This window comes from Osmia bicornis, chromosome 10 (genome assembly GCF_907164935.1).
Source record: "Osmia bicornis bicornis chromosome 10, iOsmBic2.1, whole genome shotgun sequence".
NCBI lineage: Eukaryota > Metazoa > Arthropoda > Insecta > Hymenoptera > Megachilidae > Osmia > Osmia bicornis.
Window position 1 is genome coordinate 502,747 of NC_060225.1, and position 27,772 is coordinate 530,518.

Consider the following 27,772-nt stretch of genomic DNA (forward strand, 5'->3'; position numbering starts at 1 on the left):
TGGGCGAGCGGAAGATGGTGGTGCTCCGCCAAGACTGGAGAACGATTCTGTGCACACGTACTAAGAGAAAGCGTGGGATCCAGAGAAAACGAAGAATAACAAAAGGTCTCGCGCTAGCGAGCCAAGGCAACCCTTAAGAGAATTTACGACCCTCTGTAAATAAACAGGATGTCGAAGAGACTTCGACAGTTTCAAGAACCAACATGATTTTCGTTACGAGTAACGAATTAGATACGGCCCGCAATAAATTAGTTCTTTAGAAATTTCAAGTATGACAGTCTTATTTCTCCGGATTTCCAGCTCTCTCCCAGCACGATCACCCGTGTTGAAAGTTTTACAGTATCTTATCTATTGTTTGTATATTCCTTTGAATTTTGGCTCCTAATTTATGAGCATTGATATAACATAATGCAGACATGCTGCAGTCATACTCTTATGGCATCGTCGCCATATTACATTTCATTCAGCGCTAGTGATTACAAACTTGTGGCTAAATTCACATGATATCACACACATACATACAAGCGAGGTTCGCAACAATACAAACATTTTAAAATTCTGAAAATCCTAGTTATGCCACTGGGTATGTATGCATTTTTCACAATTCATTTGACATCTGCCAACTATACGAATATACATACGTGTGTGAGTAATGCGTGTAAACATGTGCTGCTACTGTAAATAATTAAAACAAACTGATCTTATTTCAATAAACAAAACATTTGATACAATTTTGTTCTGTTTCTAAAATATTGTGCAACATTAATGTAACATTGTATTGCATATGCCTTAAAATTTTATAATTATGTAAAATAAAACATATACATATATGTACGTATATTTCATCAATCAATGTTTTTATTTTCCTTCATATATTATAAAATGATAATTAAATTTTAATATGATGTAATTTACGATTCAATTCCTCGAACTTCAAAATTTTTCGAATAAAGAAATCACCGTAACGATGTGCCACCTTTGTATCCGCAATATGAATCATATCATGATCGATATAAAAATCCAACTATAACAATAAACATTACAAAGTTATTATTATTTATTCACAGTTAATATAAAATTGCATAAATTAAACAAGGGTAAATTACCTCGGAACCAGATTGAAATTTACCATCTAAACCCGACGCACCTTTTGTCCAGACAATATTTTTCATCTTATGCTTAAAACACAATAAATGAATAGTTAATGCGCTGACTTCTTTATCCAAATCCCAACTTTCATCAGGCCTGGTATTGCTACACATAAAGGTAGCTAGCTTGCTTAATGGTAAAGTAGTATATAATTTTAAATATGAACGAATTGTTGGTAACATTTTCTGTTGTACAACTTCATCCATAAAGACTTGCGTTTGATGCTTGATTGCTTCTCGAACATAATCCTCATTTGGATTGTCAGGGTTTGGTGGTGTAAGAGATAAAAATTTTGGGCATGCAAATAAAAAGCACGATTCAAATTCACCAAGATCTCCATATTGCATTTTATACATTTTTTCATGATAATTTTTATCTCGTAATGCTTGTTGTAATCCTTCGTCTATACATTGTGGATGAAGAACAAGACAAATTGCTAATAAATGATACATTTGTTCAGTCTGCTTATTGATTTGATCATTTTGAAAGCTTCTTGTTGCAAATAATTGCTTCGTTCTCTGAATATATAATAGAATACCAGAAAATGTTCTGATTGCATCTGCATATCTACGCATCATCATATAAGCAAAACCAACATAATATGCTGTTGATATTTGGCAGCCAGGAACATGAGAATATGCACTTTTTTTATAAAGTTCAACATTTTCTAATACCTTAATAGCTTGATAATAATCTCCCAAAAGGGAATGTAAACGTAATAATCCTACAAGAGAAAAATATCCCAACATTTTATATAAAGAATGTCTTCCAAATACGCCAGCTACAGAATCTGGATCTCCACCACTTGCATATACTTCTAATTGACTCTTAATTTTTGATTTATCTACCAAATAATGTAACACATTTAAAACACAAAGTACATCCCATATTTTATTATGAGCATTCAAATTTTCAGTTTCTTCTGGAGTTTTATTCGACAAGATGGCACGATATTGTGCAAAAGATTGAAATTGGTAGACAAATTCATCGATAAGTTCCCACAACCACTGATCAGGTAATTCTAGTTGTACAGGTGTATTTGGATGTAAAATGTAATTAAACAGGTCACAATAATTATAAAAAGAACCAATACGTTGCTCCAATGTTGGCCCTTGCATTCGAGCATAAATGTGACGGTAATACAGTTCTTTATACAAAGTCAGGAATACTGGATCATTATCAACTATGTGCGCAATCGTTTGAGCATCCGGCCAGGAAGATTTATCGAATAGCTGTTCCGAAATTTTTGGAAATGAAGTTTCGTATAAATTTTGTATATCAAAAATCATTCCTTCATTTATGCAATTTCGTAAAAATACCAGAAAATTTCTTACAACTTCTGGTACCTGACGATAGCTCAATCTATCATATTGATCGTTATGAACATCTGCTGGCCCATAATCGTCGTATGTATCATACTAAAAAATGTGTAAATATTAATTTTTCTTAACCTAACCGTTAATTCCATATTGTTGTTTTAATCTAACTTCTAACACAATACAATATTATTTCCTATTGAACATTTACCTCATTATAATCCTCGTACATGGTGATTAATTTAATTGAATTCACGTAGAAAAAGTCGGCGTAACTTGTATCTTGAATAAAATTCAAACTAACCAAAAAACTCTGCGAACTCCTTTCACCTTAACAAAATGGTATACCATGGTATACATACGATTAGGAAATCAGGAAATATCATAAGGCAGAATTTACTTTTACAAGGAAAATATTTGACAATAGTATTGAACCGCTAGATGGAGCGTAATCGAAAACGAACAATTCAAACGTATTTCTCTTTATCTCATAGTTCATGATAAATATCATTAAACATATATATATATATATATATATATATCACACGTAACTGTGTACGTGTTGTTTGTAAATGTAAATTTCTTTTACATGTCCTAAATACAAAATGGGTATATTAGAAAAGATATCTGAAATTGAAAAAGAAATTGCTCGAACACAAAAGAATAAAGGTTTGTCTTATTTTAAGTTTATCATTTTTTCTAACCTAACTTTCAAGTAGTTTTACGTTCATACATAGTTTCATTAACATATACAAAGAATTTTCATACAAAGATTGATTATTTAATTCATTTTATGTGTTTATTTTTAGCGACGGAATATCATTTGGGACTGTTAAAAGCAAAACTTGCAAAATACAGATCACAACTTTTAGAACCACCGAAAAAATCTGAAAAAGGAGAAGGTTTTGATGTTTTAAAGTCAGGAGATGCAAGGGTAGCATTGATAGGTTTTCCTTCTGTAGGAAAATCTACCTTATTAAGTACATTAACACATACAGAATCTGAAGCAGCATCGTATGAATTTACCACGTTAACTTGCATTCCTGGTGTTATTGAATATAAAGGTGCTAACATTCAGCTTCTCGATCTTCCTGGTATAATTGAAGGTGCTGCACAGGTAACTATAAGTTTGTGATAATAAATGTATCAAATCTCTATTTGTTATATATAAATATTTCAGGGTAAAGGAAGAGGAAGACAAGTTATAGCTGTTGCAAGAACAGCAGATTTAGTTCTTATGATGTTAGATGCTACTAAACAAGATGTACAAAGACAACTTTTAGAAAAGGAATTAGAATCAGTTGGTATAAGACTTAATAAAAGGAAGCCAAACATATATTTTAAAGTTAAAAAAGGAGGTGGCTTGGCTTTCAATTCCACGTGTCCATTGACAAAAGTAGATGAAAAATTAGTTCAAATGATTCTACATGAATATAAAATTTTTAATGCTGAAGTTTTGTTTCGTGAAGATTGCAGTGCGGATGAATTGATCGATGTAATTAATGCCAATAGAGTATATTTACCATGTCTATATGTTCACAATAAAATAGATCAAATATCGATAGAAGAGGTGGACAGAATTGCTAGGCAACCTAACAGTGTAGTAGTTAGGTAAAATTCTTCTGTGTATCTTTTGTCGATAACAGTTGATGAGTAATTGTTCAAAATATTTCTATAAAAATTGTTTACATATTTAAAATAAAAATTATATAATAATTGTCAAATGATTCATACTATCTTTCTTACAGTTGTAATATGAAATTAAATTTGGACTTTCTGCTTGAAACGTTATGGGAATACTTATCGTTAATAAGAGTTTATACAAAGAAACCTGGTCAACCACCAGATTTTGACGATGGTTTAATATTACGGAAAGGTGTTACCGTCGAACATGTATGTCATGCAATTCATCGCACACTTGCTCAACAATTTAAATATGCTCTCGTATGGGTAAGAATTATGTTTAATATGCGAAATATCATATAAATTTTAGTTTCAAAACCATTAGAGATAAAAAATATTCATTAATTAATAAATACTTAAAAGTGTAGAGTTTCATTTAAAAAAAGGGTATAAATATTTTCTTCAACTGCTTTAAAAGCTGTCAAACACTTTTAGTGAATTCAAATTATCATGAAATAATTTCACTTTTTTTTTACAATTATAGAATTATTTACATGAGATTATGTATAATACATTATGACAGTCTTCAGACTTTAGAATTCTCGAATCTTCAAATTTTAATAATTATATTATTTTCAAACTTTTGAATTTTGAAATTTTTTAGTTTTTTTATATTATTTTATTTACTTATGTTTTAATTTATTTTCTACAGAGTGATTCTCTCGGGACGCAACACAAAAGCCGTGCCGCATAATGGAACCCCTGCTGTTCCGTTTCTTGTCTTCGTCTCAGCCATAAACACACACAAAGCAGTTTCGGGTCCGGCGATATGGCCCCTGGGTCTTTTTACCCGCAAACACAGCATGGTTCCATTGTGCGGGGCGGCTATTGTGTTGCGTCCCGAGAGAATCACTCTGTATAATTTTTAAAAATAAATGAAAATATTGAATAACATTTAAAATGTGTTATTTCTTTTTTTTCAGGGTACAAGTACCAAGTATTCACCTCAACGGGTAGGATTACAGCATATTATGCACGATGAAGACGTTATTCAAGTAGTTAAAAAATAAAATTTATAAAATTATATGAATTATTATATGAATTATATGATAGCATAGCAGTGCTTTATATATTTTTCATTTATATACATTAATAAGCAAAAATTTAAATTAAATCTGGAATTTATTTTATTTAATTTAAATATGAAAATTCAAAACACATATTTTAGAATAGTTTGAAAAAATCATTGTTTAAATAAAATTTTTAATACATTTACATCATACAAAATTAATCTTAAGGGGGTAGACACGGCACGTGATCTCTCCGATTCGAGACGTCGGTATTACAGCAGTTTTTTCGTTGGGTCTGGTGGAGCCATTTGCGTGGTCTGTTACGAATTTGATAGGTTTAATTTTCAGCTAGCGTGCGCGCAACACGATCTAGGAAGGCAACAGCGCTTCAAGTATTTTTACAAACACATTCAAACGCTCATCTCGCCAGAGGCATCGCGACAATACGGCTGAAGAACAAAAATGAAACATTGGCGCGTGTTTAGAGTGAGATGTACGGTGATCATGCTATCCTTCTTTGAACCTAAATGATAGAATTGTCCGGCTCCGGTAAATTCTGACTGACTGAACGCGTGGATTTTATATAGCGCACCGTAGCACGCCTCGCTACTAATAAATATATGCCTGCTCTGAAGAACCGAAGGAACGTGCAATCTGAGAATTTTTTTAGAAAAAGCTATTAGCTTCTTTAATTTTTTAATTCATAAAAGCTGTGACCCGCCACTCGTGGGTGCACTCTCTATACAATTACAAACTCAACTACAAGTCGCGATTATAATTCGTTGGGCGCCAGCCACTTTTCGTGGCGATCAAAATCGAAAAAGGGAAAGGGATAAGGGGGTGTATACAATAGACGGGTCTCGTGGCACAGCCGACTCTAGTACTAGCCGTGCTGAAGTAAAAATGGCAACACCGCGGGAGTCCGGTCTGAATATATCAACATCTAACCCTACTCTATCTGCCTCCCGGACTCCCAGACTCCCAGCCAATCAACGTCGTCGGACTCTCGGCTACTCTCTGGACTTCACATAACCTCTTTGGTTTCGTTCCAATAATTTCGCTTGTTTCAAGGTTTTTATTCACTTATATACACGTTTATCAATTCTTAAATGTTTGAATTTGATCAAAAGATGGTCTCATTTTGCTTCATACCTAAATTTTCTTGAAACCACTGTAAATATTTCAAATATCATGCTTCACAACACCAAACTACTTCGAGAGTACACAAAATTTATATCACATTTATAACAATTTTATACTACCACATCACTTCTACTTGCCATAGTTGCAACGTTTATGTATTGTTTATACATAATTAATACAAAATAGCGTATATTACTACAGCTTTTAATTAAAAAAGACGGTAATTACAATTCCGAGCACAGGACTCTGTTTTTGAAAATAGGACTCCCGATTGTCACGTGAGCGGTGTTGCCACGTTGTTCAGCATGGCTAGTACTAGAGTCGGCTGTGCTTGTGGCACTTACGTCCTTACAAGATTTCACGGGGGAGCACGCTGGGAGGATTTTCGGGGGAAGGGAAATCTCTAGGGTCGGGGAAGGGTTCACTGGAAGGTTCTTCTACGTTACGCGTAGGAGGAGATAACTGAAATCGGGATTTCAAAAAAGGGGGGTACTTTGGAAGACGGGAATTCGTAGTAATATTGAATAATACGCGGTCGGACAAGATATCCGTTGCCGAAACTCAATTACGTTGTTACACAATTCTATAAATATCCCAAGGGATTCACCAGAACTTCACACTCTCACTCACTCTTACTTCCAAGTCGCTCTATATAACCGTTTCGTGCTCTCTATACGTTCGCTAGTTTAGCCTAGTGCTCAGTGACGGCTCGTCGTCGGCGCTGCGACGACGGGACCGTCGCGGGATGATTTGGGGAGGGGATTGGGAATAGGAAGGGGGCCTCTTCCGGCAACGGGATAGATCGATTATCGATTGTCGATCTGCCGGTGTTCGGGGTCGATGGGGCTGACGGACATCCGGCGGTGACGGGTGGGCTGAGGTCTTCGGGCTCGGCGACAGATGGCTCCTGGGTGGGCGTTTGCTGTCTTCTGGGCGGTTTCGCCTATTTTTCCGAAGTCCCGCGTTGCTTTTCCCTCTGGAAGGGGTGAAGGTCTGTCGCCGGCCTCGGAGCTCCTTTTGAGGGTGGTCCTCGTTTTCCGTCCGCCGCTTCCATCGGCCCGACACCGGTGGGCTGGGGAAAGGGGTAAGGTAATGGAAGGGTTACGGGTTACAGTAAAACCTGGATAAATGCAACGAAAGAATGCTTGGATAAGTGCAACATCGCTATCCCCTCCACTTGGGGGGATCCCCCTAGGCGAACCGAGCCGCTCGACGAGGAAACCGTGTAAAGCCGGGTATCCACCAGTATCAAACGCCCGTATCGTATCACCGTTCCGAACCCTTTTGAATAGGCAGACGTTGCCTCGTTGCATGCAACGGCATGCTGCGGCGCGGACAACATTTCTTCGTTTCTTGATATAAACGGTTAGGCAATAGGACTGGGCCACTACAGGCGAGGAGTTTCGTTTTGCTGCGTGGCGTTCCAAAGGAACGGAGGCAACGGATCCATCTGAAAAATTTGTCGATTCTTTGCTGTTGCATCGAAGGAAAGGTTCATGCGTTGGCACTTGACATAGCGTTTCGTGCCGTCACTTGAGTTTCAATTTATTTGAAATCTTGCGGTATTATTGGATTCATTTCAAAAGCGATGAAATTATTTATGAATTTAATCTAATTTAATTTAGACAAATTTTATCGTCTAAATATATTTAAACAGATCAATTATCTTCGGTGCTACGCTGTACATAAAAGAGCAATGTTAATAATCACCTGTGTGATTATTGAAAAAGGACAATGTTAATTTTCCAGAGATTTTTCCGTTGCCGAGTATCGAAAGTTCTATTGGTCTGTGGTACGGAGGCGAAGGAACGGGCCGATCCGAAAATTGTCGGTTTCTTGTCGTTCAAAGGATTGGTTCGGAAACCACTTGAAACGTAAAAACAACATACCCAGGCGAAGGCCCGAAATGCTATGTCAAGTGGAAACATGACACTTGAGGCACGAGATAATATGATTTGGAATTGGATACATCAGTGAGATAATACTAATGCAACGACTGAACTTTGTTATTTTTCACTTTTTTCTTAAAAAACTGTTACCAAGATATTTGTGATGTTTTTCTGATTAAAATGATACCAAACACGATATGGTTTGGATAATTACACTAAAGAAACAGCATGCAGCAAATCGAAACTTCTCGCCTATAGGAGTTTATTTCAAGACACGAAGAACTATTGTCCGAGCCGTAGCACGCCGTGGTATGCAACGAGGCAACGTCTGCCTATTCAAAAGGGTTCGGAACGGTGATACGATACGGGCGTTTGATACTGGTGGATACCCGGCTTAATATGATCTGACCGTAATATCGGTGTGACTAATACTAATTGAACGATAAAACTTTTTTATTTTTAACTTTTTCTTAATGAAACTTTTATTAACGCATTTGTGAGATTTTTCAGATTAAAATGACACCAAACACGATATAGTTTGAATTATATTTATAAACAATAGTAATACAATAAACAACATAGAATTGACACCACGACTGAATATAAATGATGTCGGCTGAATACAAAAGATGTGTACGGACACAGAATCGGCATGTCGGCTGAATACAAAACATGTGTACGGACGCAGAATCGACATCTCGCTTGGATAAATGCAACATTAAATGCCCAGAATCGACACCTCGCTTGGATAAAAGCAAAATTAAATGCCCAGAATCGACACCTAGCTTGGATGAATGCAACATTAAATGCCCAGAATCGCCACCTTGCCTGGATAAATGAAACCTTTGAAACCAGAGCCGACACCGCGACTGGTTTTGATTTCGATCTCTGTTGCTTTTCGCCAACTTTTAACATCAATTTTAGCAAGTAATTATAATTCAAACTATATCGTGTTTGGTATCATTTTAATCAGAAAAATTTCACCAATGCGTTAGTAAAAATTTCAGTACAAAAAAGTCAAAAATAAAAAAGTTTTATAGTTCAATTAGTATTAGTCACACCGATACGTATCGGCTGCTCGCTTTGAATTCTTGGATCTCTCTCTCTCTCCTCTAGTGTCCGTCCCTTTCTATGTTCACGTTTGGCTGGAACCGCATGTAAACATAGAATCGACACCTCGGCTGCAATGTTTGGATCGCAAATCTCTCTTGCATTTATTGTGCTTTTACTGTACATAATAATAAGAAAAACATGCAGTAGAGAAGAAAAGCAGGCATAGTAAAAGAAGATACAGTAAAATCTGAATTACTGCATTTTGCTCAGGATTGAATGCGAGGTAATTATTTAGAGATACGGACCACCCTCTGATGACCTTGACCTTGACATATGTTGTTAAGGTCACCCTCCTGAGCCGTCGCTTGTTTTTTATTAAAAAGTTATTAACCAAAACAGATTTGTAAGAATTAAGGTGGAAATGTCCATTAAAACTCAATTAGAAGTGAATATTATTGATGTATTAGGTTAGGTCAGGTTATATACTTAAATCCGGCCGCCGTAAGGCGGCTGGCAACTCTTTCGTTATTATTTAAACAACACTATCATTCGGAGAAAGCGTTGCCGGCCGTCCTGCGGCGGCCAGATTTAAATATATAACCTAACCTATCACATCTATGTATGGTTTCAATAATAATAATAAATTTAATATTTTATCTCCTCCTCAACCCGAGGCGATTGGAGGTGGGTACGTTAATCTAATTGTTTACCAACGATAATAATTACTATAACGTTTATTCATTTATATTTTCCGTTAAAGGGTACATAGTAGACATTATTTCAAAAAATGCATCCAACCGTTCGTATGCTTTTTTAAATATAAATTTTGCTAAATAATGGTGAAAATGGTATTCTTTACGACCATATTGTGGAATAGCTCCGCGAATATCTCTCCATAAGCGTTCTATGTTTTGGGTATGGATATCCGAATTTGGATCAACAAAATTTTCAGAATGGTTGACTACGCTATGTTGCTATATGTTTTTGTCGATTTTCTTATAAGCTTTCCAACAATCGCTGTAGATTATCGACCCAGGAGCAATGTATTTTTCGATTAAGGGTAGTAGCACTTCTGCACTACGAGATACAACTGACACGACAAACATATTTTTCGTGCCCCGTTGTATATCACCAAAGAGCCATTGTCCTGTGATCAATCGTCCACGATGGTATTTTCGACGTCCGAATGTAGCTTCATCAATTTCGACGATGATTCCATTTCCACCAATTGGATTTTATTTGCACATCAACCATTTATTCATGAGTTAAAATGCCACATTGTTGTATTCAAATATTATATATGTAGATTTACGAATAAAATCATTAGGAAATAAATTAATTACCTTTCGGCAAAGTTCACCCAATCAACTGCTGTGCATGATGAAATATTCAGCTCCTTTTCCAGAAATCTTTGTCCGAGGGCAATTCATCATTATGACATAGCATATTAATCGACAACTTACGGTAATATTTATAACGCTTTGCGCAAACCATGTCCCGGTTATAGCGCTTATTTTAAAATTACAAATTACTCTCCTGCGCTTGCGTCCTTTCACTTGTTTATAATAATGTTGTGTACAATGTATAATAATTAATGACTGATCACCTGTCAATTCTACAACATTATTGACAGAAAGCAGACCTATTCAATTGTCAGAAACATTTTCTAAGCAGTTTTTCGAACTATTCACAATTGACTAGTCAGTTTCGTACACGTGTTTAGGGGTCATGGGAACGTTTCGGACAATATTATGATGACACTATAGTATTTTGTTAGTGAAACAATATTTTTATGAAACATGTTTAGGAAATATGATGTAGTATAGAAAAAAAAATATATATATATATATATATATATATATACTGATCGAATTGAGTATCCTCCTCCTTTTCGAAGTCGGATAAAAAATATAATTACTTTTCTTACGTCCGGATAGATATTTCTGGTACGCAGGAATGCATGATAGATTTGACGATCGATGTTGCTACGAAACGGGATCGAACGTTCTATGACGACGTGCACGTTCTTTTTTCCCATTCAATGTGATCAAGATCTCGGTTACGTTTATTTATTTTAGACGAAGTCAACCGTACACATCGGTGGAGATATCCCAGACCTACGAGCGAGCAGCCGCGAACTATCCAAAGTATATACGGAACCGAGTAATAATAAATGTTATAAAACAATTACGGGAATTTGAACTTTCATTTCCCCGGATTCAGAACAATAGCGACAAATTGAAATACCATCCTGTGACACCTCAATAAAAAAATATACTTCGAAATTGGAAAATATTCAAATTGTGAATAGGATTGTAGGATATGTATAGCTATATAATTCGTCGCGCGGTATTCTTACAAAAAACTGACTTGACCTTGACATCGCTTCTACTACCTCATTCATAAAGAAACGTACTATTATCAAACAGAAATATATTAAACAATTTTCACTTGTTGCAATAATTCGTAAATAATAAAAGATTAAAAAGGGGACAGTGTTACACCTATTTAGTAAATTTTATCATCGTCTCTCGGTTTGAAATCTAATTTGTACGACGTAGGTTCAGCGAACAGTATTCTTCGATCCTCGCGGTTACTTTGTCGCTGTCAATGGATCGTAAAAGAGAAGGATACAACGAGGCCCGTAGCAGCCGAGAAATAAAGCCGGCGGGTAGTAGAGCGAGAATAAAGGTTCCATACACAACTGCATATGCGAGGCTGCACGAAATGTCTGTTATAATTCAATTAGTAAATATCATGAACTAGTGAATGCCATCCGCCTTACGATAGTGGAATTTAAATATATAACCTAAGCTAATACATTAATAATATTCATTTGTAATTGAGTTTTTCTTGGAGTCTTGTATATGCAGTTGTGAACGGAGCCTTTACGTTCCCCCGATCCTTATTTCTAAACAGCGGATAAGTGGCCAGCGGATAGCAACCAATCCTGACGCAAAACGTATAGAGTTTGAAATAAATTTTCTGCCGTTTTTCAAATGAAAACAAAATGCTACATTAGTATTGTCTAAATATATGTAAAGAAGAAAAGAGAAACAAGTATTCAGAAATGTATAACATATAATGAAATTTTAAATTTCTACATTTCGTTTCATCGGTACTGTTGCGTGAACGCGCGTATAAAGGGTCTCCTCGTCACGCGGGGAGGTGCTGCCGCCTCGCGTTCTTTTTCGGGTGCTAGATTCCTCGTGCGAACGTCAAGTCCCGCGTAGCCATATTGTCTTTTGTAACCACCACGCGAACCGAGAGCTCCGTACAGAATTCAAAGGTTTTGTGGGTTTGCAAGAGAATTGGTGCTATTGTAGATACAGTTTGGTTTTCCTCGATACCTCTTGTGTTTTGAAAAACGGATTCCTCGGAAAAGTCGGTGTTGCGTGAATAACGGCGGTTTTCTCACCGGCTTCGTCGACAACGCCACGTGTTCGCACAGGGCTAACGGACGCCACGGTTTTGCGACCATCGGACTCCTCAAACTTGTCGGTCTCCTCGGTTCGAAACGGAATAATTGTGTGGGTACCTCGTGTGAGTGGCCGAAACCTATTATTGTACAATTTAGTGATCGCGCGATCCTCGCACGGTGTAACGGCCTCCGCACACCTCCTGTGTTTTTTTTGTTTACCTCGAGACTCTACATTTTAATAAACTGACAACAATTCGACAACCTCGTGCATTTTTTTTGTGTTTAATTTTCTGTGTCCGGCCCCCCTCGTTCCCCTCGAAACAAACTGGTCCTTCGAGCCGGATTCGGTGATAACGGTTTGTACGTGAGTGAGCCCTCGTGTCGAAAAGTGAAAATGGCCACCTCTAACCTCGAGGGAAAGTTCGACTTGCAAGTGTCGCGGTTCAATGTGATCAAATCAATGGCAAAGGCCGCCCGGGAAGGCGCCTACGAAGACTATTGCCTCTCCGCTTTAATTCAGAAGGAGGAATTCCTTGACGGCTACCTCGCAAAATTCGAGACGCTTCACGAGCGGCTTTGTGAAGCGAAGGTTGAGGGCCTCACGGACTACCCCTACTTTAAGGAGCAGACATATGTGGCCGCCGTCGAAGCCTACGCCGCCGCCAAGTCCATCATCACCACCTTACGGGAAAAACGGGAGGAGAGTTCCCCTCATAAAGCGGATCGCCTCGGCCGGAGCTCCCTCATGCTCTCCTCAGGAGGGGCGCGGCGCTCCCTCCCAAAGATCCAGCTGCCGACGTTTTCGGGAAGTTACAAGGAATGGCGGCCCTACTCGGATCTCTTCTCGTCGATGGTGGGTGAGTGCCCGGACATCGACCCGGTGGAGAAGATGTATTACCTCAAGGCCAGCCTCTCCGGAGAAGCGGCGGGCCTCGTGGCCAATATCCCAGTGAGCAGTGAGGCCTTCTCCTCATCTCGGCACAGGTGGACCGGCTGGTCAACAGCACCCCTCTCCCTCCTCGCTCGTCGCAGGCTCTGAACGGTCTCCTCTCCGAGGTTATGGAGTCCTTGGAGGCCCTCAAGGGTCTCGCCGTTCCCCTCGAAAATTGGGACGTTATTCTGGTTCACCTCGTTGTGCGCCGCCTGGATACCATTACCCGCGAGGCTTGGGAAAACCACCTCGGCCACCAGCCTGAGCATCCCTCCTGGAAGGACCTCCAGGAGTTCCTCATGAGACGAGCCCGAGCACGGGAGAACCTCGAGCTCTCCAGGGAAGAAGCGCCAACCTCGAAGGCGCCTATCACCTCAGGACGTCAGCCGGCCGCCTCCAGGCCCCCTCTTGCCTCCGCACGGACTCCCTCACGCCCACCTGCCGCTCCAGCAGTCAGGGCTCTTCACATCTCCGAGCTCCCTCCTAACTACAAGGATGGATTGTGCGACATGTGTGGGAAGCGGCATTATATAACGGACTGCCCGGACTTCCTCGGCCTCCCGGTGATGGAACGCCGCAAGGTGGCCGTTCAATATCGCCTCTGTTATAACTGTCTCGGCCGGCACGGTGCTCTGAACTGCCGCAGTGAACGACGGTGCCGCACGTGTGGCAACAAGCACCACACCCTTATCCACGTCCCGGCTCACCCTATGGAAGACCGTCCAAAGGACAGTGGGTGGCCAGGGTTTCCCTCAGGTACCCCTGTTCCGGCTGTCCCTCGGGCCGCGGCCCACCACGCTGCCGTCAACCAAGCTGCCGTGGACACCGCAGTGAAGGAAGCCTCAGTTGAAGATCCAGGCTCCTCGGCGGATCACCACCTGGATGACGCCTCCCCACCGCACTCTGAATGACTCCCCCAGGACGAACAACCGCCATCGGCACTCCTCGCCACCTCCAGAGCTCTCCTCGTCGCACCTCATGGACGGACGCATCCGGTTAGAATGCTCCTGGACTCCGGTTCGGAACTCTCGTTCATCTCTGAAAGGTTAGTTTCTCTCCTTCAACTATGTAAGAGACCACCTCAGTTACCCCTCCTGGGCATCGGAGGGCGGAGTTCAGGACGGACGCGAGGAGTGGTATCCATCATCCTACGGGCTCTCCATTCGGACAATTCACTCCCCGTCGAGGCTCACGTTCTGCCTCGGGTCACCGCCACGCTTCCGTCGGTACAGGCCTCCTCAACCCGGTTACCTCATCTTTCAGGATTGCAACTTTCTGATCCGGAGTTCCTCATTCCCGGTCCCATCGATATCATCCTGGGAGCCGATGTGTTCGGCCGGCTCCTCTTGCCGGAAATGGTCAAGGCTGACCAGACCTCGCCGATCGCCCTCGCTACAATCTTCGGATGGGTAGTTCTCGGACCCCTCGTTGCCGGACCGCCTCACGGAGAGAAGGTAGCTCTCCACGGAGCAGCTGATCATGAGCTCCACGAACTCCTCACTAAATTTTGGATGCAAGAAGAGGTTCCTTCGAAACCCTCGCTAGCCCTCACTCCGGCAGAGCAAGAATGCGAGGCACACTTCTCTCGCACCCATTCTCGAGACTCCTCCGGTCGCTACGTGGTGCGACTCCCTCTCCTGGGACCTCGGACTAACCTCGGGGACTCTTACGAGACGGCTCTTCGAGGTCTTAGACGGATTCAACGGCGCTGCACGGCCAATCAGGCGTACGGACGCCTCTACAAGGAGTTTCTGCAGGAGTACGAAGACCTCGGACATATGCAACCAGCCTCGGAATCCTCCTTGGGCACCTCCACGATCTTTTACCTCCCACATCACGGGGTTTTAACCTCTAAGGGTTCGCAGCCGAAACTGAGGGTCGTATTCAACGGCTCCAGTGCCACCTCATCCGGGACTTCTCTCAACGACCTCATGCATACAGGTGCGAAACTGCAATTAGATATTTCGGACGTCCTCTTGCGGTTTAGACGGTTCCGGTATGTGTTCACCACGGACATCGTAAAGATGTTTCGGCAGGTCGCTGTACATCCAGCTGATTGGGACCTTCAACGTATCCTCTGGTCGGGCCCTCAAGGGAAGACGGTCAGCTACCAATTGACCACGGTCACCTACGGTACGCGATCAGCTCTTTTCTTGGCGGCAAGGGCGCTGCAGCAACTCGTGCACGATGAAGGTCACCGGTACCCCCTCGCTGTGCCTCCACTTCTCAAGGGTCGCTATGTGGATGACATTCTCGGAGGAGGCGACACAGCCAAGGAAGCCGAGGAAGTCGCGGTTCAGCTGACTCAGCTCTGCAGGGCGGGCGGGTTTCCTCTTCAAAAATGGTCCAGCAATTGTCCAGAGCTCCTCAAGGTTATCTCCGGAGACGGCGACACCTCAAGCTCGACCATGGATTTCTCCGATCTCCCCACAAGGATTCTGGGCTTATCTTGGCAACCTCTAGCGGATCACTTCTGGTTTTCCGCTGCACGCACCTTTCGAGATGCAGTGACGAAACGAACCATCCTCTCGGAAGTCGCACGCCTGTTTGATCCGATCGGCTTCCTCGCACCCCTTACGATACGGGCGAAGATTCTCCTCCAGGAGCTGTGGCTGGAACAGCTTGGATGGGATAAACCACTCCCTACCACAACGGCTCTCCGCTGGACAACCTTCAGGACAGAGCTACAGGACCTCGCAGATCTCCACATTCCTCGGTGGCTCAATCTCACCCCGGAGGGTCGAGTTGAGATTCACGGATTCTCGGACGCCTCAAAACATGCGCTGGCTGCAGTTGTATACCTTCGGATTTCGTCCTCCACATCGTCGGCAACCCTGTCGCTAGTCTGCGCCAAGACCAAGGTGGCGCCCCTCAAGAGACTTACCATCCCTCGGTTAGAGTTGACGGCCGCTCTCCTGCTCGCAAGGCTCGCACAGTATGTACGGAATACCCTCGAGCTTTCCTCGGCACCGGTGCACCTCTGGATGGACTCTGCTGTCGCGCTGACTTGGATCAGTCATCATCCCTCGAGATGGAAGGAGTTTGTGCGGAATAGAGTCGGGGCAATTCAAGACGCCTTACCCGGCGCTCGCTGGAAATTCATCTCAGGGCGCGACAACCCCGCGGACTGCGCATCTCGAGGTCTGACACCGACCCAATTGAAGGCTCATACCCTCTGGTGGACTGGACCGGACTGGTTAAGGGCGCCTCCTCACGAGTGGCCGACGGGGCAATCAACTCCTCATCCAGACGCAGCCTTAGAAGAAAGACCTAAGGTTACCCACGTTGCCACCGTGGAACAACATCCTTTCCTCCTGCAACTTATTGAACGGTGCTCCTCCCTCACTCGACTCCTCAGGGTTGTTGCGACGTGCCTCAGTAAGCATACGGTGGGGTAGTATTCTAGAGTGGGGATGCTGGACTACCACGTGATGGGAAAAACCCAGCTACCCCAAAAACTCTATGCGGAAACAAAGTGCCGACTCAGCAAGATCTGAGTATAAATAGAGGCGTTCCGCACAGTTTCATTGCAGATCTTCTCAGGCCTCGACCTGAAGCAGACAATACTCTGAGCAGTAGAGAAAAGCTTGCGCTGAACTGTTTAGGCAGCGATAGAGCGCGAGCTACAGCTATTTCCTACTCTTCCACTGGTGGCGTGCAGTACCGCAGATCAGTGGACCTCCTATCCGCGGTTCGCAACGTGTTACCCTGGTGTTACGCTAAGCCTACGTTTAAGTGTAAAGAGCCAGCGAGGAGCGGAGCTCCTTGAACGGCCTGCAATTAACACAGCTCTGGTATAACCAGAAACCGATTGCGACCCATAGGAAAGGTTAACTGGATTTTAGCGGTCTAGCACAAACCTCTGGAATTTAGTTTCCATAATCATTGTTGAAAACAAACAGAGTATTGACTGTACAGGAAGACCACGCCGCATTCGCGTTAGCGCTATCGATTATTTTGCGCCGCCTCCGAAAACTTTGAAATGTAATTGGTATCCTATTTAACGATTAAGTAGATATTATTAATAGCTATGGAATATTGGTATAAATGAAATAGAAATTATTTTATACTTTTTAGTGCATTTCGAAGTCGGATGTTTTTTTTGTTAAAAATTATTTTATCTTTTATATTATATTTCAACTCACTTACCTTTTATTTTTGAATAAACATATTTTCATTCGGTTTCTAGCACATTAGTGTTTGGATTTCACTCCTTAACCGCACACCACACGAACCTATAATCCCTAACACATAGAATACGAGTCGCCTTCTAAGGGAACCGCTCTCCCTACAAGTCGGTGCAGTGACGTACTCACTCTGGGTCGTTACAAATGGGAAAACAATGACTGAAGCAATAGTGCTCAAGTAATGACATGTATTGCGGTACGCATAGCATAGAATATGTGTACCTAAAACATAACTTACCTTTGTCGCCACTTCTTATTTTTGGACAAACGTTTTGTACATAAATTAGGCTTATTCCTTTTTGTATTGCCTTTCAAAAACCGTTTGTCTGTATCTGCGCCTTCCTTTTTCTTCCATACCAATGGAATTATCGCACGTCGCACACACTTATCACACAGTTCTTACAAATTACGCAGAAATGAAACAAATCACAAATTATGAATGTTCCATATATAAAAACTCGATTGCCTTCTGCGTCTTTGCCGTAGTGCGAACGACGAAAAACTGATCAGCTTTCGTTCTCACTGCATTAGATGTAGATCTTGAGAGGCTGAACGAAAGATAAGGAGAAAAGGACAGATACAGTCACTCACAGTGAAAATCGTCGTGTATATTAGTATAAATAAAATAATAAATACAAATAAAATACAACGATTGCGCATATGAAATTATTCTACATAAATAACTACATAATATAATGTAAAAGCAAAAGATTCTGTGGAATAATAATCTAGATATGGCATTGCAAATAGAATCATGTCCGAAATGAACGTCACAGTGAAAATCGTCCACCTACAACAACGTTTGATAAATTGCAATAGTTATTTGATTTTGTAATTTTTATTGAGTGATTCTTATAGATTTTTGTGTGCTGAAAAAAACTATTGCAATTACCCTGTGCGTATACTTTTGACGTATCAAGGACTTTATTAGGGAACAATTCATATTTCGTTCTACAGTTATCCTTTCCCACTTCCCTAACGGCGAAGGAACACCCCGCAAGTATGCGCGGGCACGCCGCACGTTTTCAAATCTTTGCGCATCCGAAATTTCACGCGGGCCGCTGACGTATCCCTCTGTCCTTGGTGCAAGTGAAATACAAAATATTGAGTGAGTGAGAAAGATAGTTTGGGCCTTGTCCACTTTTGAGGGTAGCAAAAGCTCGATCGTCAGAAAAAAAGTGACCGTCAAGAAGTGAACATCGTAAGTACTTTCTTGCTTACTACTCCTGTCTTTTTCACTATATGTGCCGGTAATATGAAAGTGGTCTAATTCAAAATTTTCCGTTTATTACATTTCACTTATTTTTTTCATCATTTTAGTGCATTTTGAAATCGGTTGCATTTCTTGTTAAAAATTATTTTATCTTTTATCGTATCATGAATTGGGTGATGGATACACATTGTTGATTTAGCGAATTTATTACGTATTACATGAACATGATACATAATAAACATAAAGTTCAATTTATTTCTTTTTTTAATGTCGATTGGCGCCACTTTCATAATAACCGATACACATCTACATTTTACTTTCAACCTAAGACGGTATTTAGACATATTGCGAGTGAAGTTTCATTATCGTTACAGTATTGTTATAATTTTGTGTGCGAAATGTATTGTGCCAACTGTGACTGTTTGAGTGTCCGGGGTTTATTTACAATCACAGATTCGTGTATTCGTTCTCACGTAGAATAATAAAGTTATTTTATAATTCACCTGCAAAATGTCTAGAAAAAATATATACATTCGGGTGCAATATAGGTTTCCTTTAGTTGAAATGTAGTTGAATTTTAAAATCACAAAAGTTAGACATTTGAAAATACAGATATTTTGAAATGTGATAATGTAACAATTACAAATTTTGGAAATGTTTGCATTTCAAAGCCTTTGAACTTAGAAATTCCAGCGTTTATAAATGTGAATATTCCCCTCTTGCGGTAAATCTTGGCCGAAGGCAGCCTATATTATACCCGAATGTACAACCTTGATAAACGTATACTCTTCTACTGCAATTTCAAATCCATTTTATAGTTTCATTATTTCTTTGACTTGTTTTTAGGGGAGTAACAGGGAAAGCAGCATACCGACTGCCGGGATGTCGTCGGGAATCGAAAAGACACGGTCTCCGTCCCGAAGAGGGACACGGCGTCCGTCTCGAAGACGGACACCCAGTTCGTCTCGAGAAGGATCCTGAAGTTCGTCTCCAAAGAGAGACCCTAGCGAATCATCCACCACGTGGTGGAAGGAGTACAAATTATATCGGGGGGTCGCCTTCAAGTATAAAAAGCAGGTATGTACTGTTACGATCGATTAGCGTAGGTCTTTATTGGTATGAGTATACTGTTTCAATGTATGCGATGAAGCTTTTAAAATATGGGGCAGGAGGAGGAAGAGGAACAGTAGGAAGAGGAGGAAGAGGAGGAAGAGGAGGAACAGTAGGAAGAGAAGGAAGAGGTGGAAGAGGAGGAAGGGGAGGAAGAGAAGGAAGAGGAGGAAGAGTAGGAAGAGAAGGAAGAGGTGGAAGAGGAGGAAGGGGAGGAAGAGAAGGAAGAGGAGGAAGAGGAGGAAGAGGAGCTTGCATGGCCCAGGCTACTTTTAATTTTAATCGCATATAATAAAAATAAAATAAAATGAAATAAAATAAAGAATAAAGTGTTTTTTATCGTTCTTCAGCCCACCCTTCTTTTGAGTTTAAACTTTTCACTTTTAAAAAGCATACATACATACGCATATTTATATAGATACATATACGCTTACTATATGTTTTATACAATAGTCGGTAGAATAAAAAAGAATAATAATAAGAGGAATAATTAAAAATAATTGCTGTAATTTCTATACTTTGAAAAGATATGTATTAGTAAATCAGTACTACCAGTATTAGTATATGAGAAGATTTTGATCTAAATAAGGGTTCATTCGAAAGAGGAAGGTTCAATGCAAGGCGGTCTGGTCACCGTTTGAGTCACAGAACTGTTTTAGTGGCCTAAAAAATACTTCGAATCTGCGGATGTATTTTGTCGATTCTTCCTCTACTTTGGACACTCATATTATTAAATATCGACACAATCTCGTTGAACCATGACCAGACCGCCCTGCATTGAACCTTCCTCTTTCGAATGAACCCTTATTCAGCTCAAGATCTTCTCATATAAAGACGAATAACCGATTCCCGTGATTGCATTCCCACAGACGAGTTCCGCCATTATCTGGATAATACAGAGCAAGTCATGTGACAAATTTAGTTCAGCTAGTAGTTATAAGGTGGCGCCTAAGTAAAAAGGCTGCCGATTTGGAATAGTAGTCAGAATCAGGCGTTAGCTTGATTACGTCACTCGAGCTGTGCTGCGAACACGCGAAGGCAAGCGAAAAAGGCAACAACGCCCGAACGCTGAGTGAGACGCATTGCAGTCATGCTGTCCTTCTCTCATTCTGAATGTTGAGATTGTCCCTTTTCGCTAGGTTTTGACTGACGACCGCCTGGAATTTTCACAGCGCCCCATAACAAATCTCGCTCAAAGAGGAGGTATAACAAGAGAAGAATATACCTCCTCTTTGCAATAATTCTGCAAACGTTTATATAAGTTGTATATGAGATATTTATTTATTTAAATTATTTGCATTCACTCAGAATATTGACTCCTTTGTATTTTTTATTAGTTTCGTAAAAACAAAGTTACTATAGGTTTCTCGAAATACAAGCGTCACGCAATTGAGACGAGTTGTATCTTAAATTTGGTAAGAGATAGGAAAAAGCTATTGATGTAAAAGTTGAATGGTAAGATATATGAAAAGTATGAGATATCTCACGAAATATTAGTTTTTTAAACATTGTACTGTTAGATATAGGCGCGTCAGCGAAATAGTGAGAGGAAATAGTATCGAGGGGAGAGAAGGAGAGAAGGAGCCGTGGCTTCTCCATTTATTCTAATAGTACTTTTTTATGTAGAATGTTCCAAGGAGTTGATGCAGTTCTATTTAAATAAAAAGTGCATCTGCATTTTTTTAGTGCATCGTTGCATTCACGAAGAAAATACAGTCATAGAAAAATAAACATTATCATACCATTGAACTTTTACACGAACAGCTTTTTCATATCTCTTACCAAATTCAGGATATAACCAGTCCCAATTGCGCGACGCACCATGTATGCTTTTATGAATTAAATAACATTTATTTAAATAAGCTAATAACTTTTTCTACAAAAATTCTCAGATTACACGTTCCTTCGGTTCTTCAGAGTAGGCATATATTTTTCAGCAGCGAGGCGTGCTATGGTGTGCTATATAAAATCTACGCGTTCAGTCAGTCAGAATTTACCGGAGCAGGACAATTCTATCATTTAGGTTCAAAGAAGAATAGCACGATCACCGTACATCTCACTCTAAACACGCGCCAATGTTTCGTTTTTGTTCTTCAGCCGTATTGTCGCGATGCCTCTGGCGAGATGAGCGTTTGAATGTGTTTGTAAAAATACTTGAGACGCTGTTGCCTTCCTAGATCGTGTTGCGCGCACACTAGCTGAGAATTAAACCTTTCAAATTCGTAACAGTCCACGCAAGTGGCTCCATTCCAGGCCCAACGAAAAAACTACTGTAATACCGACGTCTCGAATCGGAGAGGTTGTAGGGGCTTTCGCGGAATGTAGTAAAACGTGGCCTCTACAGTACCAACAGATGATACACGGTCTTCAGGAAAAATAACGTTTTTACACAGCTTGATTACACACAAACCGAAATTCCAGTCTTTTATTTAAAATTAATCAGTCTCAAGAATAATACTACTAGTTATAATGGCTGTAGTTCCGAATACGACCGGTCGCCGATCAAGATGAAATTTGGAGGGTTGGTTGGGAGCAGGTAGACGACCCTAAATATAAAGTGGTATCTTCGGCTTCCTATTAGTTTCCGAGATATTAATTAAAAACTTTCGTACAATACATAGAATTTTTCATATACAGACGTAACTAACACTACTGTCTTCGCTGTAGCAACCGTCATCGTAAAGTATCGAACAGCCGTTCACACCGTAGCAATATCGTCTTCCGTTTCTATAGGGTATACCATGTAAAATCCATTTTTTTAGTTACACTGCGTTATGTTTTATATTTTATTACTAATTCTCAAGGAATTAGACACATTTGATTTATACGTAGGTTAGGTTAGGCTAGATAAATACTATTACACTACTGTAATACCGACGTCTCGAATCGGAGAGGTCACGTGCCGTGTCTACCCCCTTAAGGTGATGCGAGCGTCGAGGCCGAACTTTGAATTCCGCGTCGGTAAAACAGTCAACGTTTCATCGAAAATTAGGCCGAACAGAAACTGATTTAAGCGCCACCTCAGTTATTGCATCCAACTAACGGCATGCTATTCTACATCACTTTTCGCATACATCTAAATGACACACGGATGCTACGATAGCTATATTATGTACGCCACCGCCAAAGCATACAATACGATACTGCATACATCACCTAGGAAATGTATGAATAACATAACTCCTTCACCCAAATATTATATATACATTTCTTGTAATATAACATAACCAAGGGAAGAATATTCCTACAAATCGAATGCCTAAGGTTAGTTTTTTTTTTTTAAATAATATGTCCCGATATGGTACTCCGATATATGTATATAAGTGGTATCAAATGTTTTTCCGAAGTACGAATGTGTAGGAATAAGAACTATATAAATGTGATAGGAACGCAGTATATTTGTTTTTGAATAACATGAATTGTAATACTATGAACGAAATAAAAAGAAAATGATAAATTATAAAATAAAATTCTGCAAAATTGATAATGCATTTACTTTATTCAATAAAAAAAATAAAAGATACCATAAACATTTGTCACGATTGTGAAAAATGAATGTATATATACATAATTCACACTTTTCCTTTTTTGGGGGATATAGGAAAGGGACGGGTACTAAATTAACTGTAAACAAAATATATAATAAAAAATAAAATATTTTATTTGACTGACGGCAGTACACAGGATAAGGAATAAGGGAATAAATGACTACAACATAAGTAGCGGAAAATATTATATAATGGGAAAAAATATGTAGAAAAAAATATAATTAAAAAATATCAAATAAACTAATAATAATAATAATAATAATAATAATAATAATAACAACATAGAATATACATAAAAATAATAATACTCTTAAAAATAAAAACATTATAAATAAAAAGAGATATTACGACCATTAGAGCCGCGACCGCGACCACGACCATCTCCATTGATATTACCGCGATCGCGGCCGCGGCTGGGCCGTGGCACCGACGAGATACTGTTAACCCCTTGCACTATTTTGACGAGTCTGACTCTTGATGAAAATTTTAGGTCAAACTTGAATATCACGAGTCTAACTTGTGATCGAGATTACGAATTAGTCTCTCTCGCACTCGCAATCTGACACTCTGTCTGCGCCGCTCGGCTGCTATCCCCACCATTCGGGCGCCCCATGTTTGGCCTGGCTTTTTCCGAGTTTCCGCATAGTGCAAGGGGTTAAAGACTGCCAGCCTTATGGGAGTTCGCGGCGGCGAAAAAAGTCGACGTTTTCGAACGCCCTCTAGAATATATTGCGGCCGCAGTAAGAAACAGAACCAGAATCAGTGAGTTTACCAACGACGAGGTTCGGTGCTGAACTGTATCATGAGACATGAGATGATATTTTATCTGGTCGATGCTATTATTATTTCTATTAGCAATCCGGCTATTAGCAAAAATTGTAAAAGTAACTAAGTCACGGTATTTTCTGTGTTAGATTTGTATTCCACGAAAAAATAAATATCTAAAATTACCACAATAGCATATACAAATTTGTCCACTGCTTGACACAGTCTGCGACCTTTCAGAATATTCGGGGTCTGTTTTCTGTTATAAAGTCTTGCCATAAAACTTTGAAAAAGAAAGGACAGTCAATGATGGGTCATGATGGGGTATGTGCGGGCAATGACGCACTCAGAATTTGTTCTTGGAAATAGCTAAGTTGAACGAATAAAAATATTTTTAATACAAAAAACAGTGTTATTAATATGTAACATAAACAGTAATATTAATTTAATTTGGAACAGATTTTGGAAAATTTTCTGTTGTTCCCCTTCCTTTTTCTTTGGGGGGTGCTAGAGCCTCTTGGCCCCTCCTTGAGTGCGCCAGTGTCAGCGCGGGGTATGCAAGGACGCGAACTTTCAAACGTTTGGGACGTTCGACTCTGTTCACCACATGGCAGAATAAGGGAATATACTAAGCGCTTAGTATGTCATTCTCTGTTAAAAATGCCTACTTCCGCTACCTGTGAAAAAGGTAAAAATGCCCACCTGTTAACAGTCTGCTAAGAGACGAGTCTCTGTTAACAGTTAAATGATATTTTTCGTTTAAGAATCATTATTTTATAAATATAACAGTAATTTTCGAATTATTTTTTATTCAGTTCTTGTATTTTTTCAGAATGTTAGATATCAAATATTTTTATTTTTCATTTATTTATTTAGTATCGATTATTACAATAATTGTATTATTGTATTACAATTAGAATGTAATACAATTATAAGGTAAAATATAATTGTTTCCCAAGCAGCACCGACGAGATAATTATTGTACTGTGACAAAGCTAAATCATCTCGTTGGTGGTATAACAGTTTTTTTCGGGGGTACAATGGGTAACTCACTATTCTACATTATCCATCATTCCTATTTACCGATCGTACTCCAGGCCCACTGGGCCCACTTGGCGTGCCGAACTTTAACACAGGGGTTGGCAGTCTTTAACAGTATCTCGTCGGTGGCCGTGGCGTCATTTCTCTTCGCAGGCGATTAATTTTGCGCCTGTAATTTCTGATCATCAACTGCTTGGCCCTTTGTGACTGGAAAAATAAATATTATGTTATTATTCATAAACAATGAATACCGGAAAGATCGTACGAACAGGAAAGTAAAAAAAACGACTTACATCACCATGCGGATTCGGATGCGGGTGGTACGGCTGCGAGTGGTACGGCTGCGGCTGGTAAGGCTGGAAAAATAAATATTATATTATTGTGTATAACAAAAATGAATAGCACAAATAACGTACGAACAGGAAAGTAAAAATACGACTTACGATATACTGTGGCTGGTGCGGCTGCCGTCGTAGCGGCCGGTGCGACTGCGATCGTTGCGGCTGAAAAAATAAATATTATGTTATTATGTATAAAAATAATGAATAGGACAAATAATATACGAACAGGGAAGTAAAAATACGACTTACGGTATGGTGCACTTGATGCCCCCGCATTTGCTGCAGCTCCAGCTGCACTACACGCTGCTGCAGTTGTTGTTGCAATTGCAACACCTGCGGTTCTGCCCGTTGTGGCTCCGGCCGCTGAGGCTCCGTCCGCTGAGGCTCCGTCCGCTGAGGCTCCGCCCGCTGAGGCTCCGCCCGCTGAGGCTCCGCCCGCTGAGGCTCCGTCCGCTGAGGCTCCGTCCGCTGAGGCTCCGTCCGCTGAGGCTCCGTCCGCTGAGGCTCCGGCCGCTGAGGTTCCGGTTGTTGCGGATCCTCCGGTTCTTTCGGAGCCTCCTGTTCTTTCGGACCTGTTTTGACCTCTAAAAAAAGATTGTAAAACATAAATAATACTGCAGAGAAATTTCAAATGTATTTATCCACAAATTATGAATGTTCATTGACAATTACATGTATTGAACTGAGTTGAATTACAAAATACGAATAAATTAGTTGACAGAAAAGTGGACCGTGTCAATGTATCATGGAAAAATAATCCGGAAGACAAAAATTTTCTCTGCACAAGTTATCGCACGAATATATGCAGTTATCCAAACTATGACATTATCAAAGACAATATTATAATGTCCTCCTCAGCTTTTGTCACGAGCCGGATGCGTTTCACTCAATTTTTCATTATATTTTGACACAAGTGGATTTCAATTTCATCAATAGCGACTGATGAAGAAGGACCGTTTAATGATATTGTTTTTTATAATTTGTCATAAAATAGACTTTGTATTAAAATGAAGTAACGACACAAAATTCAAATACTTTGCGTTTTATTTCAATTTGAAAATGTGACAATTCCGATGATCCGATATATGAAACAAAGCAAATGTCGAAAAAAATATTTTTGTTACAAATGCTCACAGAATGTAGTTGTCAATGACAATCACGAAGTAAAGATGAAAAGAAAACACTTACTGGGAGTTCGGTACTCCACTGGAATTTTGTTCATCTTCACTGGTTCGATGCACTCAGTGAACTGTCGCTGCCAGTGGAATTGGAAAACGCCACAGCGTTGGCGTTTCAGTTTTGTTTCGTGCGTAGCGTGGTGGGGGAATGGCCCATGGTCCCAGTGCATGACCTGCGTTGCCATCCACTTCTTTCTAAAGCCGGGTAACCACCGGTATCAAACGCCCGTATCGTATCACCGTTCCGAACCCTTTTGAATAGGCAGGCGTTGCCTCGTTGCATGCCACGGCGTGACACGGCTCGGACAACATTTCTTCGTTTCTTGATAGAAACGGTTAGGCAAAAGGACTGGGCCACTACAGGCGAGGAGTTTCGTTTCGCTGCGTGCCGTTCCAAAGGAACGGAGGCAACGGACCCATCCGAAAAATTTGTCGATTCTTTGCCGTTCCATCGAAGGAAAGGTTCATGCGTTTGCACTTGACATAGCGTTTCGTGCCGTCACTTGGGTTTCAATTTATTTGAAATCTGGCAGAATTATTGGATTCATTTCAAAATCGATGAAATTATTTATGAACTTAATCTGATTTAATGTAGATAAATTTTATCGTCTAAATATATTGAAACAGATCAATTATCTTCGGTGATACGCTGTACATAAAACAGCAATGTTAATAATCACCTGTGTCATTATTGAAAAAGGACAATGTTAATTTTGCAGAGATTTTTCCGTTGCCGAGTATCGAAAGTTCTATTGAGCTGTGATACGAAGGTGAAAGAACGGGCCGATCTAAAA

General features: G+C 40.3%; 4 protein-coding genes across 4 annotated transcripts; 2 read left to right on the forward strand and 2 right to left on the reverse strand.

Moving 5' to 3' along the window:
* Positions 1-836: 836 nt before the first annotated feature.
* LOC114881885 (eukaryotic translation initiation factor 3 subunit L) lies at positions 837-2,857 on the reverse strand. The gene is made up of 3 exons (XM_029198770.2): positions 2,677-2,857; positions 1,107-2,567; positions 837-1,024 (listed from the first exon to the last, which is right to left on the reverse strand). Exons 1-3 carry the CDS (start codon positions 2,695-2,697, stop codon positions 890-892), a joined length of 1,617 nt encoding a protein of 538 aa, XP_029054603.1. The 5' UTR covers positions 2,698-2,857; the 3' UTR covers positions 837-889.
* Positions 2,858-2,980: 123 nt separating this feature from the next.
* Positions 2,981-5,220, forward strand: LOC114881886 (developmentally-regulated GTP-binding protein 2). The gene is made up of 5 exons (XM_029198771.2): positions 2,981-3,134; positions 3,275-3,582; positions 3,646-4,076; positions 4,214-4,415; positions 5,072-5,220. The coding sequence occupies exons 1-5, from the start codon at positions 3,071-3,073 to the stop codon at positions 5,156-5,158; spliced, it is 1,092 nt and encodes a 363-aa protein (XP_029054604.1). The 5' UTR covers positions 2,981-3,070; the 3' UTR covers positions 5,159-5,220.
* A 9,730-nt stretch (positions 5,221-14,950) lies between these two features.
* On the forward strand, positions 14,951-16,993 carry LOC123988224. Its single transcript, XM_046287462.1, has one exon. It carries the CDS (start codon positions 14,951-14,953, stop codon positions 16,991-16,993), a length of 2,043 nt encoding a protein of 680 aa, XP_046143418.1.
* An 8,574-nt stretch (positions 16,994-25,567) lies between these two features.
* Positions 25,568-27,022, reverse strand: LOC123988225 (gamma-gliadin-like). The gene is made up of 5 exons (XM_046287463.1): positions 26,989-27,022; positions 26,050-26,384; positions 25,903-25,962; positions 25,753-25,815; positions 25,568-25,666 (listed from the first exon to the last, which is right to left on the reverse strand). Exons 1-5 carry the CDS (start codon positions 27,020-27,022, stop codon positions 25,568-25,570), a joined length of 591 nt encoding a protein of 196 aa, XP_046143419.1.
* Positions 27,023-27,772: the final 750 nt, after the last annotated feature.

Bases quoted from the DNA above. Each gene is read 5' to 3' on its own strand.
- LOC114881885 (XM_029198770.2), bottom strand. From the start codon at position 2,697: ATGTACGAGGATTATAATGAG. The intron at 2,568-2,676 runs GTAAATGTTCAA...CACATTTTTTAG, and splicing joins TGTACGAGGATTATAATGAG to TATGATACATACGACGATTA. The intron at 1,025-1,106 runs GTAATTTACCCT...TTATTGTTATAG, and splicing joins AATTTCAATCTGGTTCCGAG to TTGGATTTTTATATCGATCA.
- LOC114881886 (XM_029198771.2), top strand. From the start codon at position 3,071: ATGGGTATATTAGAAAAGATATCTGAAATTGAAAAAGAAATTGCTCGA. The intron at 4,077-4,213 runs GTAAAATTCTTC...TCTTTCTTACAG, and splicing joins CCTAACAGTGTAGTAGTTAG to TTGTAATATGAAATTAAATT. The intron at 4,416-5,071 runs GTAAGAATTATG...CTTTTTTTTCAG, and splicing joins TTAAATATGCTCTCGTATGG to GGTACAAGTACCAAGTATTC.
- LOC123988224 (XM_046287462.1), top strand. From the start codon at position 14,951: ATGGTCAAGGCTGACCAGACCTCGCCGATCGCCCTCGCTACAATCTTC.
- LOC123988225 (XM_046287463.1), bottom strand. From the start codon at position 27,022: ATGAACAAAATTCCAGTGGAGTACCGAACTCCCA. The intron at 26,385-26,988 runs GTAAGTGTTTTC...ATCTTTTTTTAG, and splicing joins AGTGGAGTACCGAACTCCCA to AGGTCAAAACAGGTCCGAAA. The intron at 25,963-26,049 runs GTAAGTCGTATT...TTATTTTTTCAG, and splicing joins GGCATCAAGTGCACCATACC to CCGCAACGATCGCAGTCGCA.